At 43.1% G+C, this 16,473-nt stretch overlaps 1 protein-coding gene across 1 annotated transcript in view; it reads right to left on the bottom strand.

Annotated features, from left to right (window-relative positions):
- Window positions 1–897: 897 nt before the first annotated feature.
- Window positions 898–16,473, bottom strand: part of LOC146192587 (uncharacterized) — a 35,537-nt gene continuing 19,961 nt past the window's right edge. Inside the window, exons 3-4 of the mRNA XM_084600467.1 lie at window positions 2,424–2,762; window positions 898–2,147 (exon numbers count right to left, since the gene is read on the bottom strand). Coding sequence (XP_084456593.1) covers window positions 1,299–2,147; window positions 2,424–2,762 — 1,188 coding nt within the window. The 3' untranslated portion in view covers window positions 898–1,298. The remainder of the gene's footprint in view (window positions 2,148–2,423; window positions 2,763–16,473) is intronic.

Raw genomic sequence — 16,473 nt, 5'->3', positions numbered from 1 at the left:
ACTGACATGTCTGCCCTGGAGTTTCCAGATGTCTCAGCATGGGCCGCTGCATTTTACTGTTCTTGCATGTGTTTTGAAAATGTCTTGTGGTCTTACAATCTCAATTTGTGTGTGGGCTGCACTTGGTGTGAAAGCAAAGAAGAGTGGCACATTCCGTACTGCAAACGCAACCATGACAACAGATCAAAAGTGCATATGTTTTTAAGGCAAAAACTTTTAGTAGCAGATCAGTGGCATGCGTCAGACGAAAACTTCAAAGCCAATCCAATTCACATAACAAGCCAGACCAGAATCCAGTCCATATTTGAGAACTTCACAAACAATTATCCATTAGCCCATAGCCCAATCCAGAAAAAGAGTCCATAATCCATGGTTCCGCCCCACGACCCCGGTGGGGTATATTTTTGCAGATCCTGGGCACGCAATCACGTGACACAAACGTGACGTAGGGTCCTGCATGTCCTGTCAACGTTTTTTGTTCTTTTGTTTTTTTTTTTTTTTCATTTTAGTGGAGGGAGTAAGAGGATGGCTGCAAGATGTCTCTCAAGTCCAAAGCGTGGGAAGGATGAAAGGAGGAGCTTGGCCGTCAAAGCGCGGCTTTGACCTGAAGCAGGAGGAGCGTCTAGTCCTGCGAGCAATCCACAGCAGCACGCACAATTTGCTTCTTTTTTTTTCCTAGAAGAGAGGGAAGAATGAAAGGGGAGGCAGGCAGGCTATTCATTCACTGTAGACAGTGCAGTTTTAAACCATTAATTGCTTGCAAAGCAGAACCACCATGCACAGAATAGCATGCACACTTGTCCTGAATCACACGCAGGAAAGGAACTTTTTAATACAGAGCAATATCGCATCTCCCAGCAAGAAAAGAATCGAGATACAAAACAAGATAACATCATACATCACACAGCGAGGAAAGGAAAGGGTTCTCCAGCACTTCGCTTCCTCTTTCTCAACTGCTTCTTCGGCGGAACGTCCAGCACGTCATCGATGGTAAGGAAGGCGCGCACACACAGCCACTCGTCCATTCCAAGCTGGTCAATCTGCTTTCGTCGGTCAGCCCGCTCGTGACAAACGAGTTCATTGCACACAACACTAGTGATCTGCCAGAAGTCCTCCTGCAAGTGCCGCCTGCACTGTTGGATCCTTGCACTCACTTCAGTGGGGCTCAATTGGAGTTCATGCTGAGCTCTGGATGCCACCTGCGGATGCCACCACATGCGCTCGAAGGCAGCCGCTGCCCGCTTCTGAGTCGAACCTAATAAGAAGCTCAAGGCACACTCGACGAGGCCCAGGTTGTGTCACCTCAGCTGCTGAATGGCTAGCCAGTAGGGGTCGTTGTGAGAGTGCTGAATAAGATGCACGAATGTGAGCGCGTAGCCACTGGGAAGAAGCTGAGCCAGGCTGGTGACAAGCATCCAGCGTGTATTCGACTCGGCACAGATGCAGGAGAAGTGGTACACCTTCCTGCTGGTAGCCACCCAACTACACAACTTGCCTACGTCATCACCACCCACCAGCCAGTTTTCGTTGGACAGCTTCTCTATCGTGTCATTCCTGCACAGGCTTTCGAGGACAACATGCGCAAGCTCTTTCGAGATGTTAAAGTTCATAAAGATGTTTTTCAGGACTCTCGTTGAGGACAAGTAGCCAGCGATAAGAGAAGCGCCCTCTGCCATGACAGGCAGCATGTAGGAAAGTTTTAGATCCAGCCTAGTGATGTGGTCATGCAGTGGCAGGGAGGCTACGACTTTCTGAAATGCCAGTTGGTCCAGGTTAGTGATCTGGTGGGTCCCTAGGCTCAAGAGATCACCCCACAACTGCAGGGCCCACACAAAGTCATCCACCTGCGATAAACAGGTCTCGAGCTTAACCTTGTTTGAAGCACGCCAGTTCTGGAGTGTACAGTAAAACAATTTCTCGCAATGCATCGTTTTAAAGCAGAGCTCCTCCAGTGAGCGGCAGTTGCCAGCTTCCGCAAGGAGCTGGCGGTTTTCGCTCTCACGGAAGGTCTGTGGCAGAGAAAGCCTTCGTAGGGAAGATGTCTTCTTCAGTGCCAATATGAAGGGCAGGGCTTGAGAAACCTTGCTAAGCTGTGTACATCGGGTCCTCCCTCCCGCTCTGGTCCCGTGGCAGTTCGTGCAGACAATCTAAGTCCCAAGAGCAGGAGGACAAGTCAACCTCCACCAGACTTTTGTTGCGATAGACAAGCTCAACAAAGGTCAGTGCAGTCACGAGGTCCAAGATAAAGTGCTTGAGCCGCAGACATTTCAGTGTTGAGTTCACGAGGAGTGCATTGAAAACACTGTCCACCATGACGTCGCGCAACGTCCGCCGACAATGGTCAGCATTCTTAACGTTCTGTTGCAAGAAAGGAAACAGCGAAAGGCTGTTTCTTGTTGACAAGCCAGCACATGATGACCCACCACAAGTTCCTCAATGCTCTCATTTTTCTCCAGCGATTCAATAAGGGCAGCTTCCGACTTGCGGAAGAGCGAACAATCGGTGATACTAAGAACACAGAGTGACTTTGACTTGGCAATGATGCTAGTAAATGCGAGCTCCACATCTCTGACGTTGCCGAGAAACATGCACCGATCGAAGAACAGCTCTGTGATGAACTCGAAACCACATATGCTATGCACAAGGTCTTGCGTTCCACTGTTCGTTAGTATACACATGGTCATACAAAGTATGTTCAGTGTACTTTTGCACAAAGCGTCGCAGAACACTTTTGGGAAGACAAAACGCAGCCCATCGAGGACCTGCACATGGAAAAGAAAGGCAAATCAGAGCAATAATTCTTACACACAACTAAAGCGCTTCTAGCTAGCAGTTTGTTTGGTAACAAATACATCTAGCACATCTTTCTTTGCTGCACAATTAGCAGCTGTAATGTACTAATCTTCTAACACAGGCACTTAAGGAAACTCTGAACCAGCTTTGTTCGCAAAGAAAACCAGCTGCGCGGCTCTTTCTGGTTACGTTGTTTGTTAGCAAGGCTCAGTTATTGATCATATAATTGGTTTTAAGAATGGACCACATTTTTCTTTTGCCACTTCATCAAGCTATAGATGTCAAATATTCTCATAAAAAAAAAAAACGAAAAAAAAAAAACTGCCTTGAACTATGACAGCAGATTATAGCAATTCTAACACATACCCCGCATTGTTTTTCAAAGGAACCAAACACTGTACTTTAAGCATCCGAAAATTTCAGTGCAACAGAAAGCTTGCTGTGTGAAGTAGATTCTACAATGGCGGTACAAAAGTTTTGCCAAAAACTTCTTGGCCAGTTCATGTGACCGTTTTCATGTAGCCAGACGCTTGAAACCATGATCAGAGGGCATGATGACTACTGCATGTAGACAAACATGCTGTATCAAAAACTGACAGCTCTCCCATGAGCTTTCTCTTCACACATTACTCGGAAGCAAAGTTGGTTCCCCGTTCATTACTCGGAAGCGAAGTTGGTTCCCTGTTTTTTAGCTCGCTCATTTTAGCCCAGTGTGTATTATTCTTTCTCAATGCAATAGCATTAAATGACCCATTCACGGAAAATGTGGCATCAGTGCCAGCATACAGCACCGGCACTGTGAGCACAAAATCATGCGAATGGCTCTGGCAGGCGTTGCCTGGCAGCGGACAAAGCTGCAGAGTGACTGGCTATAGGGTTGAGTGACATTATGCTTGGCAGGAGATGCCAACCCGCATCTCTTCTTTCACATGGAAGGGTGATATCAGAATCAGCCTGCCAGGAAATTTGAATTCAATGTTACCTCTAGCCCATGAAGGCACGTTCATACGGCTTAATTAAAGTGCGGCTTTATATGTGCGCTGGTAGTCTACAGTATCGTGTCGTACCCTTACAGACGGAGCTGAAGTGTCCTCCGTAATTTTAAACAATAACTTGCACAGCTCATTCAGCTCAAAAGCAGTCTGCATCACAGCAGTAGTAGTTGGTACTGCATGACGGAAATAATAATGGGCTGCATAAAAAATCGTACCATGGCAATTTTCGATTTTAGTGATTGATGGTTGATTGGTGCGTGATAGGCTATCATCAGTTAATGAAATCATTGTAATTGACTAACTAAAAACATGAAAACTGAAACTACTGGAAAAGGGAGGGTTCATGCAAAGGTGTCAAACTAGTCGGAATGAAAAGGTGATGCTTATGATGCCGAATGAAGAAAACTTTGTACGTAATTGATCAATTCATTATTTGAAAATAATTAAAAAAGACAAATTGCAAAAAGGGAGTTCAAAGGTGTGAATATGCATAGAATTAAAAGCCAACGATTGACCATGCTAAGAAAATTTAGTGCATCAGAGTGCGCAATTAAAAAATAAATATTTGTTCAAGGGCATCAAACTGCTCAGAATCAAAAGCCAATGTTTGCTTACAGTAAGTATTGGTGTATAAAATTTCAACAGTTATAAAAAGGAAATAAATTACAAAATGGAAATGTTAAAAACATTGCCCGTCTTCTTGAAACTTTATCACATCATACTTTTAATGGCTCTCACTGAATATTTCAACCACTGCTTCAACACTGGAACTCTTCCACCCACATGGAAGGATGTTAAGGTCATTATCATCCTCAAACCTCCCAAACCTCCCCATCTCAACAACTTTCGGCCTATTTCCTTCACCTTTTGCATTATCTAGTTTCGAGCATATTATACTCATGAGTCATGCAAACATATGAAGGACAATCATTTATATCCCCCTGAAATGGAAATGGGGCCAGTCTCTAAACATACCTTCAACACCGTTCTTACTTCGAGTTATTGATCAATTCGCTCTTGCCCTAGCATCTAGACTGCTGACTGTCCTGGTTAGCTTAGTTGGTAGAGAAACTGCCCCGGAAAGGTGGTGGTCCCAAGATCGATGCCCGAGCCAGGACGAATTTTTCTAGCCATATCGCTGCGCTTGGGTGGATGTCAATGAATAATTACTCCCTTATTGGTGACTGTGTGTGGATGCGTGTAGAGCTGGAGGATGGCGTTCCATAAAAGTCTCCTTTGTGAACTTGGTGGATTGTTTCATTGTAGCAAATTTTTCACCCCCCCCCTGCAGAGGTTGTGTGCAAAGTGCAGTGCTGCAGTATGCACGCAGTGACAGCTGATCGGGGCATCTGCTCGCACAAAGCTCGAACCCGTGGTAGTGGGTGGCCTTGGCTGCTGAGATAACATTGTGTTCTCACATCTCTTCTGCTGTACTTTAGTGACAATGCACTGAAGCAATAGTTTGCACCCAGCCAGCCATTACACATAAAATTCCCAAACGAAAATGCCCGAACATCAACTGTCACTTGTGGAAATCCTGTTCATATAAAGCGGACTATTACGTAATCATTTATTTGAAAGTACTACTATCAATTCTTAGGAGAATTTTTACAGGCAGGGCATAAAACACATTCAAAAAGCCAGACAATATTTGAAAACATGCTTAGCAGTAACAAATATAACTGTAAAGAAAAGGCTAATTGCAGTAAAAAAGTAATGAAGTGCAATCAGATAAGAAACGATAACTTCAATAATGACACAAAGAAACTATTGGCAGATATCATTAAACAGTTGCAATGCAGAAGCATTTAAATGAAAATGCTTAAAGTGTGCATAACTGTGAAACCAGGATAGAGATATCAGTGAAGATTCTCTTGGGGATGCTCTTTGTTTATTTCACAGTCTGCAAACAACTTTACAAATGTAAATTTTATTATTTTCTTTCATGATTGGAATGTGTTCGTCTTCCCGTGCTGCAATTATGTTGCACTTAATTGTATTGTGTATGGAACCGACAATAGCCCTTGGCTATGGGTCCAAAATCTTAGTGCATATTGTATTGTAAAATTATTGCTCCAAATAAAAAGACTATTTCCAATGTTAATGTCAATTTTTATTTCTTGAGGTCTATTTTACTCATAAACCCTTCCAAAATATGGTATGGCCGGTCAACATTGTCCGGTCTTACCAAGTGATCCAGCTAAGTATAAACGAAGGATTTGAAAAAATGTGGTGCCTTATCCTAACGAAGCCAACTGAAGGCTGTTGACAGTATTGTGGAATAATCCACACTACTTTTTAATCCCGCAAGCTTTATTACTTCCTAAATACTAATTAGCTAACCTTTTAACTGCTGGCTATGGGAATAAGGTGTCAATGCAGAAGTTGTAGATGACATGGAACAACAGGGAAGTGAAATGTTTGCACGAAACTATGGATTGTATAAACTACCGCTTTTACTGACATTAAATTAAACAACCAATGCATGCACCAAACACAAGGTTAGTGTATCGTGCTAAAGAACACTTTTTTATAGTAGATAGCATGTCAGAGTTTGTCTGGAAGGTTTACTTGCTTTAAAAATGAGTTCATTACAGAGTGATACAGAAAGTTTTTATTTTATTTTATTTTTTTTTGTGTGTGTGTGCATAATGTGCAATATGACTTAGCTCATCTCCACATGTTTCATATGTAGGCTTTTTCTGTTTGAGGAGTTAAAATTATGAGTTAGATGTGTATGGCGAACGCGGAGGCAACAAAGAATTACTTCAATAAAGCACTCTTATAACTGCATGACTTTATAATTATAGGATTAGCCAGACATTTTTTGTTGTTCATTATCCCATGAACAACATTCATTATCCCATGAAGCATGCATTTTGTTTTTAATTTACTTTGTACAAAGAAACTTCATACTGTCTTGTTGATTTGTTTTCTTACAGTGACAAAGTCATCATGATGAGTTCGTGAAGCGTATTCATCTGCCTTCTCATTTCCACTCATTCCCATGTGCGCAGAGACCCACCAACTTTATTACCTATCATTGTTTATCAGCTTTCTTATGGATATCTCCTATTAGGAGCTTCATTCCTTTTTTAGAGCGTAGAAAGGTTATTACACAAGAGTCCATGGTGTCACTCACTACACCAAACATATGCTTTAACAGAAGCCTCCTTCAGCGTAATGGCCTTAAATAACTTGCACAGTGAAAAGCATCCACATAACATAGACACTATTTGAGCGTTGCTAGACGTGTGTCAGAAAACAAAATCCGCTGAAGCAGAAGCTTCTCTGGAGCACTCTCCCCTATAAGGCCGTGAGCATTAACTGGGATTGCGATATAACACCCCCCCCCCCCCCCCTCCCAGAATGTGATAACCTTCACCGAAAGGCAGAAAACAAAGCTGCATTTACGCTGCCTTGGTACAAACAATACAACCAGCTGTCTTTCAACATGGTTTACAACTTCCGATATTGACCCTGTCCTTGAAAGTAGTTAAAAAGCTAGCAAATTGGTCTTTATTGAATATTTAAAAAGTTAGCAAATCAGGCCTTGCTAAATAACTTTGTGGAATTAGAAAAGTACTGCAGACTAGTCCGAGCGACTCTCAATCGGCCTCAGCTCATCTCACCGGGGCTAGGGCCCTCCGTCCCCTTTTAATAGCTTGGTTATAGTAGTTATTTAGCTGGGATACCTGGTAAACTGTGGACGCAGTTCACAGTCTCTAGCCGACACATGCCAGTGAGAATGGATTTGCTCTGACGAGAGCCACAGTGAAGGCCTATGGTGCTGCACTGTTTTCCCTTTGCTAACCACTCACAAAGGAAGGACACACGTCGAGAGGAGAGATTCAAATTGGCAAATCCTTATAAAAATAAGCAGCTTTCTATATTTGTGTTCGCATTGTCTCAATAGATTCGACTTCTTTTGATGGACTAGCAGTAATAATTGTCTGCTCGAAAATTAGGCTAGGAAAATCTTCCTAAACCCAAAGGCACAAGAATGCACATTAACTAGCCCATTAACTAGAAGGCAGGTGGCAGAAATTAATCTGTAGCTAGCTGCTACAGGGCCCATGTAGCACCAGTAAGACCGTGGGACAAAAAACACAGATACAACATAGTACTATCACAAGATGCTGCAGTATTATTGCTTATTAGAATTGCTTACGGCAGCAAGAGAAGTTCAATGTTCACAAATATTGCTTTCCTATATGTATGCTCTATATATCAGGTAGGTCATGGCAGTTTGGGAGACAATATCAAAATCAAAACAAATCAAGTAAACAGTAACACAAGACATTATGTAAACAAGAAATTCTGCTGTAAACTATTTGTGAAATTGCAACACATAAAATAAACCTAGAAACCAAGTCGGAAATAACCAATCGTCAGAAACAAGCAGTTTCAGATGAAACTCTGAAAAACAGCTGCACGAAGAGAAGCTAGCTAACGAAGCATACCACTGCAAATTGTTCATCTCAACAAAATCGCAGCAAGAAAGAGGGGGGGGGGCACATTCATTTTTACGGGGGGTGGGGATCGTTCAAATTGCAGAAAGCAGACATCGGGGTAGTCTTTAGATGGTAGTAGTTTTTATAGGGGGGTTGCATTGCACAGTGATGAGCAGAACTCAGTTCTAAGTTCAGTTTCCATCTCAAATCACTTTTGCCACAGTGTACCAATATGGCACCCACAGTATAACACTACAAAATACCTCTTCTTTGGGCTTGAATAGCATGATTTCAAGCACGCGAGACGCGCACAGACCGCCTAGGTAACCATAAACATACACGCAAAACCCCAATAACCTTCAACGAGGTTCCACACAGTAAATTACTTTCAAATTACATAAAACAGGAATTGGAAAAACTATTCTGAAGGGACTGAAGTCCCTCTGAACAACTGCACGCAGGTAGTGCGTGTGTTTGACTGTTTCTCTTCAATTCAACAGGGGTCAGTTTTAGCTTTGTTACTGTTCCGAATTTGTAGTAAAGATATTAATGAGGCTACTGAGACTCGTGTAGAATTGATGCTTTTTGCCAATGACATGAATTTATTCTCGAATAGCCCAAGCTGACGACCAGATCAGAATAAACCGAACACTTCATTCTTTGCACCTTTGGTGCGAAAAATAGGACATAGAAGTTAATCAGACAAAATAAACTTTTACGCATATTACTTCGTTAGCACCCGTGTTACCCTTTCTTCACACTACATATCCGGCCCATGCCCATTTCTTCTTGATTGCCACTAAAATCTCATGAACTTGAGTTATATCTGAGACCCATTCTGCATGCCTATCGCTAACGTCACCCCTGCCGCTTTTCGTTCCATAGCCCTGTGCACTCTCCTCAATGTAAGTGAAACCCTCGTTATCCTCCATGTTTCAGTCCTATAGGTGAGCACTAGTAAGATGCAACTATTATATATGTACTTTCCTTTTGAGTGATACCGGTTAACCGGTAGTCGTAATCTCAAAGTACTTGCCAAATACACTCCAACCCAATCTTATTCTAGGCATTTCCCTTTCATGGTTCAGATGTGCAGTTACTAACCCTCCTAGGTAGACGTGTATTCGCCTACTACTTCCACTGCTTCACTACCTATGTTAAACTGCTGCCTTATTCCACAGCTGTTGACCATTATCTTTGACACATTACATCTTAATATTGTGCGTTCGACGCCTTCCTAAATACTTTACTTTCTAAGAAAAAAAAAAGAACTCGAATATGCAACAAAAGAGGTCAAAGTATTTGCCGACAAAACATTCATCCTCCCATCCTTGGAATACAGCTCAGTTGTCTTGAATGGCTCCTCAAATAAAAAAATTAAAAAGATAAACTGGAATACATTCCAAAATGGCCGCTTGTTTTACTTCATCAAGATATGCAAAATTGCCTCAGTGATGGATATGCTAAAGTGATAGGGACTAACTCGAATTACTTGAAATTCGAAGGTAAAAATCTAGGGTAAATATTTTCTTTTAGAAAACGACAGGGGCATTTAAAGATCAGAAAAAGATAGATATGTTCAATGAAAAAGATAGGTATGTTCAATCCCCAGGAAAACGAACCTAGAGAACAAACCACACTAGATCAATCAATCCTTATTACGCATGTGTTGATGCTTTTCGCTCTTTTTTCCCACTAATGTTATTGAAACATGGAATCCTTTCACTTTTAAAAACTAGAAAACGCACATGAGCAGTAGGTACCCTATCAATCGTAAAAGCGGAAAAAATTTCTAAGCTACCTTTTTGAAGACATGGTTGACCGAAAACGATGTTCCTCCTCTCTCCCCTCAACTCAGCCCATGACGGCACACAAGAAAAAAAATAAGAAAACAAGTCGGGATGGCACCCTTCCTGCCCTGTCCCGGCCGCATAACTTCGGAACATCCAATACATGAGCGCGCCCAGAAAGCGCATGTGGCATCGCATGGGAGGATTGCACGCCGAGTGCGCCGTGATGCGTCGCCCAAATTGGTCGTAAATGGTCTCCCAGCACGCACACACAAACAGCCCACAGATGATTCTTGGAGCAAATATGGCTTGTATTCTATGAAGAAAATTCTAGAATGTGCTTTCTCAAACATGATAACAGGGGTCAGAGTTGGAGGTGGGAGAGGGATTCTCTTCGATTTTTTGAATCAGGCCCTCATCACTTTATTTAATCTGGCCCTCTGAACAACCCCATATACAAGTGCCAACGTGCAGTTGCAGCACTTCCAGAGCAACATTTACTGCTCAGCACCTGTACTCCAATTCCAGGTATGGATTACTGATCATCATCATCATCAGCCTGACTGTACCCACTGCAGGCAGAAGGACCCTCACAATATATATATTCGCCGAATCCACCCGGTCGTGTGATAGCTGCGTCCACTTGACTCCTGCAACTTTCTTAACCTTATCTGCCCACTTAATTTTTGCCTCCCACTGCTACGCTTCTCTTCGCTTGGAATCCAGTTTGTTACCCTAAGCGACCATCGGTTGTCCTCTCTACGCATTATATGCCCTGCCTATCCCGTTTCTTCTTGATTTCCACTAGAATATTGCTACGGGCCATTAACTCATTAACTCGAGTTATTTTTCTGACCCACTCTGCGCACTTCCGATCTCTTAATGTTACACCTACCATTTTTCGTTCCATAGCCCTCTGTGTTATCCTCAACTTCAGTAGAACCCTTTTCGTTAGCCACAATGTTTCAGCTGCATAGGTGAGTTACAGGTAAGATGCAACTTTTGTATATTTTCCTCTTGAGCGATACCGATAAGCTACTATTTACTTGACAAATGCGCTCCATTCCAATCTTATTGTCCTAGTTATTTTCCTTTATGGTCTGGATCAGCGGTTACTACGTGTCCTAAGTAGACATATTCGCCTACCTATACATTCTGTACCTTCTCGAGACTGTTCAACATTATGTTAGTCTTCTGCGTATTGATTTTCAAGCCTACATTGTTGTTATTTCTGTCTACGTCATCAATCATTATGGCAGTTCATATCCCCTGAGTTACTTAGCAAGGCAATGTCATCAGCAAATCACAGATTACCGAGATATTCTCCATCTACCCTTATCCCTAACTGCTCCCATTCCAAATCTCTGTGTACTCCCTCTAAGCAAGCTGTGAATAGTACTGGGGGAGATTGTGTCTCCTTGCCTAACACCTTTCTTCATGGAAATTTTTTTTTTTACTTTCTTTATGCAGAACTAAGGTTGCTGTGCAGCAACTATATATATCTTCCAGTACTTTCACAAACGGCTCATCTACACCCTTTCTCAATGCCTGTATGACTGCCGAGGTTTCTACTGAGTCAAATGCTTTTTCATAATAAATGAATGCTATGTATAAGGGGTGGTTATATTCTGAGCATTCTTCTATCACCTGATTGATGGTATGGATATGATCTATAATAGAGTACCCGTTCCGACACCCTGCTTGATCTTTTGCTTAATTGAAGTCTAAGGTCGTCCTGATTCTATTAGCAATTACCTTAGTAAACACCTTATAAATTACAGGTAGTAAGCTGATTGGCCTAATTTTTCAATGAATGAAGATAATGTTAGCGTTATTGCATGATTTCGGTACCCTCAATGACACCGGGAATTTTGTATGTAGGGCGGCCAGTTTCCATAGCACGATATCCCTCTCGGCCTTCAACAAATTTGTAGTTACCTGATCCTCCCCAGCTGCCTTCCCTCTTTTCATAGTTTCAAAAGCTTTCTGAACATCGTCCTTCGCCACTGGCGGAACGTCTGGCTGCTTTTCACCACTGTCTACCTTGTTATTTTCCTGACTACTATGGCTACTTAGACTATCCTGTCCATATTCGTAATGACATTGCCTGCCTTGTCCCTTTTCGCATGCATCTGATTTTTCATCATCAGCCAGACTATATCCACTGCAGGGTGAAGGACTCCTCCATATTGCTCCAATTAACCTGGTCCTGTGCTAGCTGTATCGAGTTGACCCCTGCCAACTTCTTAACCTCATCCGCCCACCTAACTTTCTGCTGCACCCTGCTACGCTTCCCTTCTCTTAGACTACAGTTTGTTACCCTAAGCGACCATCGGTTATCCCCTCTTCGCAGTGTGTCCTGCAAATGCCCATTTCTTCTTCTTGATTTCCACTAGAATGTCAGTAACTTGAGGTATTCTCTGACCCACCCTGCAGGCTTTCTATCTCTTAAAGTCGCCCCTACTATTTTTCGTTTCATAGCCCTCTGCGTTGTCCTCTACTTAAATAGAACCATTATCGTTAGCGTGCTCTGATTTTTGCCTATGCCCAATTTCCTATTCACCACTTTAAGGCTGCCGCCGTTCTTTACAGCATGCTCAATTTTCCCCATGCTATACTTGCTTATGCCAGCCACTTTACGTTTATTGATTAGCTTTGATATCTCTGCCAGCTGTATCCTGTCAGTTGAGTTGGAATCCTTCATACTTTGGCACTTCTTAATCAAATCTTTTGTCTCCTTAGACAGCTTACCAGTATCCACTCTAACCATCTTACTGTCTACTTCTACCACGCACTCAAGTAATGATATGTCTGAAATTATTGTTGATTGCATCTAGTCTAAGGTCGACATCTTCAGTTAAAGCTGAATATCTATTCTGTAGCGAGATCCTGAATTATTCTTCTCTCCTTCTCACTGCTTATTCGTTGATGGAATTCTTTATTACTAATCTGTTTCGTTCCCTCTTAAGATTGATCTAGACTAACTTGAGACCTTATGATCCTGTGGTTACTGCATAACACCTTTCTGATTACCTCTGCAACCTGAACAATGCTGGGGTAAGAAATCATTATGAAGTCAATTTCATTTTTAGTCTTCCTGTTAGGGGTTTTCTATGTCCACTTCCAGTTCTTCCGTTTGCTGAAGAAGGTATTCATGATTCTTATGTTGTTGCAATCTGCAAGCTCGACAAGTAACTCCCCAATGCTATTGCAAGAATCAATGTCATATTCACCCACTTCCTGGTCTACAGCCTGCTTTTTCCCTGCCTTGGCACTAAGGTCACCCATTAGTAAAGTATACGGCATCTTTGCTTTCCTCATTGCCAATTCTACATCTTCGTAGGAGCTTTCGACTGCCTGATTATCCTGACTACACGTAGGAATGTAGGCCTGTACAACCTTCAGTTTATGAAGCGTATTAAGCTTAATTATGATGCCTGCCACCCTCTCATTAATGCTACAGAATTCCTTTTTATTACTTTATTACCAGCTATATCTTTTAGACAAGGAATACTACTCCTAGTTCTCGTCTCTCCGGTAAACCTCGATAACACGTCCGCCCTTTATTATAGTAGTATATGCCTCATTAGGCCTCCTAACCCCACTAAGCCCTATCAAATCCCATTTCATAGCCTCTAATTCCTCTAACAGTACTGCTAAACTAGCCTCACTAGGATCAGGTTCCAATGACGGCCTGTCCGGAGCCAGAGATTCTTAGCACCTTTTGCTGTGTTTTAGGTCTGACCGCCGCTGTGGTCAGTTGCTTCGCAGCCGCTGGGGACCGAGGGCCGTGGGTTTGTTAGAGCATTAATAGAGCATTGTGGCCAATTACTACACCAAGGTGGCCAAATCGTTTTCTGGTGAGGGAATGCGTTCTCGGAGGTGTTCACCAAAAGCTGTTTGTGCAATTCCATTGTCATCCGTAGTTTTTTTTTTTTTTTTGAAGCGAAAAGCTTCACTAGGCTAGTCAACTCCGAGTCTCGCATTTGCTTCATCCTTAAAGAAAGCCACAGCTGCACATTCGCAAACCACGTGACGTCACACGAGAAGAAGAAGAAGAATGATGCACGCTAGGTTTTCAAGCCCTCGGCCTGTGACACCCTATGGCAGGAAAGAGAAGAAGAAGAATGACAAGAGACGTGCTGCTGCTCAGACCGAAGCCACTGCTGTACGGCGGAATGAAAACAAGAGCAGGCGGCGGACCGAGGAAAGCGAAGAACAGCGTGCTGAGCGGTTGGAAAAGAGATGTATGAGTGACGCAGCAAGACAGGCATGTTTTACTGCTGAGAAGAACAGTGGACGAGGTTAACCGCTTATGAAAAGTGGACCTTGACATTCGGGTGAGCGGCTATGCTACTCGTGAGTTTCAGCCTGGCTTCCCAGACAATCCATTTGAAAGTGTGTGTGATGGGCCAACTACGCCAAGGAACCACAAGCTAAGCCATGGCATTGCCGAACCTTTTGGCTTTTGATATCCAGGCTTAGCCAAGCTAAGCCACCACCATTTTATTTTTCATTTTTTTTTTAATCTGGCGGGGAATTGTGTGGCATAGGGATTTGAACTATGGTCCTCCAGCACACGAGGTGGATGTTTACCGCTGCGGGCAAAAGCAAGCGGAGCATGCTATTTGCTTCTAAATTTTTTCACGCAATGCATAATTGAAACTGGCGGTCGTGGTATGTCCGAACCGGTATTAGACGCCAGTGCCCTTTTACTTAGACAAATATTGTTTTGTTATCTCCAGTGCCGAAGACGCGATTTTAATTTGAATGGAAAAGTGTGGTCCATTAACTTATGTCCGTATCTGTACCTCTATACACCGCTGCAATTGGATAACTCATATTCTCATGCAATCGAAGAATAAAAGCAGTTGCAGAGCGAATACTCCTTGTGAAGCTGTCTGGATTGCTACGCCTAAACCGGGGAATTCGACCTCAAATCTGCTCAGCACAATAGATTTCATTCCAGTGATCTGTCGTCTGCCATTTCGTTGCAACAACAGTTTCCCCAAATTGGGAATCTTACATTGGAAAACTTCAACAAAAAGTATGCGGACACTTAAGCTTCGCTTTTAAGGGAATGGCATGAAAGCATAGGCTACCACCCAACATATAAAGCCCCTTTTAACCAAGCCCCCTTTTACCCAAGCCATGTGAACAAGCCCGCGTGGGCTAGGGGTAGCATATCTGACTCAGAATGCAAGAGTCTTCACAGGCTGATTCCGATATCACCCTCCCATATGAAAGGAGAGGCCGCAGTTGGCAGCTCCAGCCAAACGTAACGTCAGGCAACCCTATGTCCAGTCAGTGCATGGTCATGTCAGCTGCCAGCAGCTACCACCTGCTAGCACCATACTCGTGATTTTTTCCTCACAACGCCGAAGCCAATGTCGACAATGCCGACGCCGGATTTCCTGGTGAATGAGGTATTTAACGCTATCGTGTTAAAATTATGTCCCAGAGACTTGTAGTTCAAATGGAACCAACTTCTCCAATCTCCCCCGCCTAACAATAAACAATAAATCTTGCCCTAGGTCAAGCACGAGGGCATCTTTGATGAATGTATACAGTTCCATTTACTTGTGCATTAATTGCACAGATCAGATCAGGCTAGTTTTGAACATGACAACAGTCCACTGCACAATGAAAGCAGCAGAATTTGAAAGCATTCACTAGGTCTCAGAGACAACGCTTGTGGGCAAGTACAGCATAATCATACAAAGAAGGAGGCAGGAGGAAGCGGCCACCCCCGTAATCCACTAAGTTGGGCACCAAGTTTCCCCCACACCTTCACTCTGTCGTTTTTAAAGGTACAGTAATATGGTCACGCAGATTTTCTTTTTTTTTTCTTTTGCTATGCTGGTGGCCGAGGACCGTGTTGCTACATTCCAAGCCACCTTTTCCCCTGGAAAGCCGGGGACTAGACACGCGTCGTCGAGTAATTTTAAATTCTGCATCTACGGCGACACTTGTTTTGCTTTTTAGGTTTGGTTTGGTTTGTGGGGTTTTATGTCGAAAAGCAACTCAGGCTATGAAAGACGCTGTAGTGGAGAATTCTGGAAATTTTGACCACCTGGGGTTCTATAGCGTGCACTGACATCGCACAGCATACGGACGCCTTGCTTTTCGTCTCTATCGAAAAGTGGCCGCCGAGGCCGGGATTTGATACCGCAACCTTGGGAATAGTAGTCGAGCTCCGCCACCCCGACGGGGCTTTTGTTTTTTGTGCACAATATTTTATGTGTTTTGCTATGACATCCCACATCACTATAAATTTCTTATAACCATTCCTCATCATCACATTGTGTTTTGGCTATAGGGGCCTTGAAGGGAGGAGGACTGGGGTAAAACTTCGCCCCTCTTATTGCAGAACCCTGCGCATGCTTATGAAAATGATGTATGCACAGTGCCATGAAGGTGCTGGAACACTGCTGCACAATG

This window comes from Amblyomma maculatum, chromosome 4, assembly GCF_055883805.1.
Source record: "Amblyomma maculatum isolate TAMU_Amacu chromosome 4, ASM5588380v1, whole genome shotgun sequence".
Lineage (NCBI taxonomy): Eukaryota > Metazoa > Arthropoda > Arachnida > Ixodida > Ixodidae > Amblyomma > Amblyomma maculatum.
This window is presented reverse-complemented; position numbering and strand designations above follow the sequence as displayed.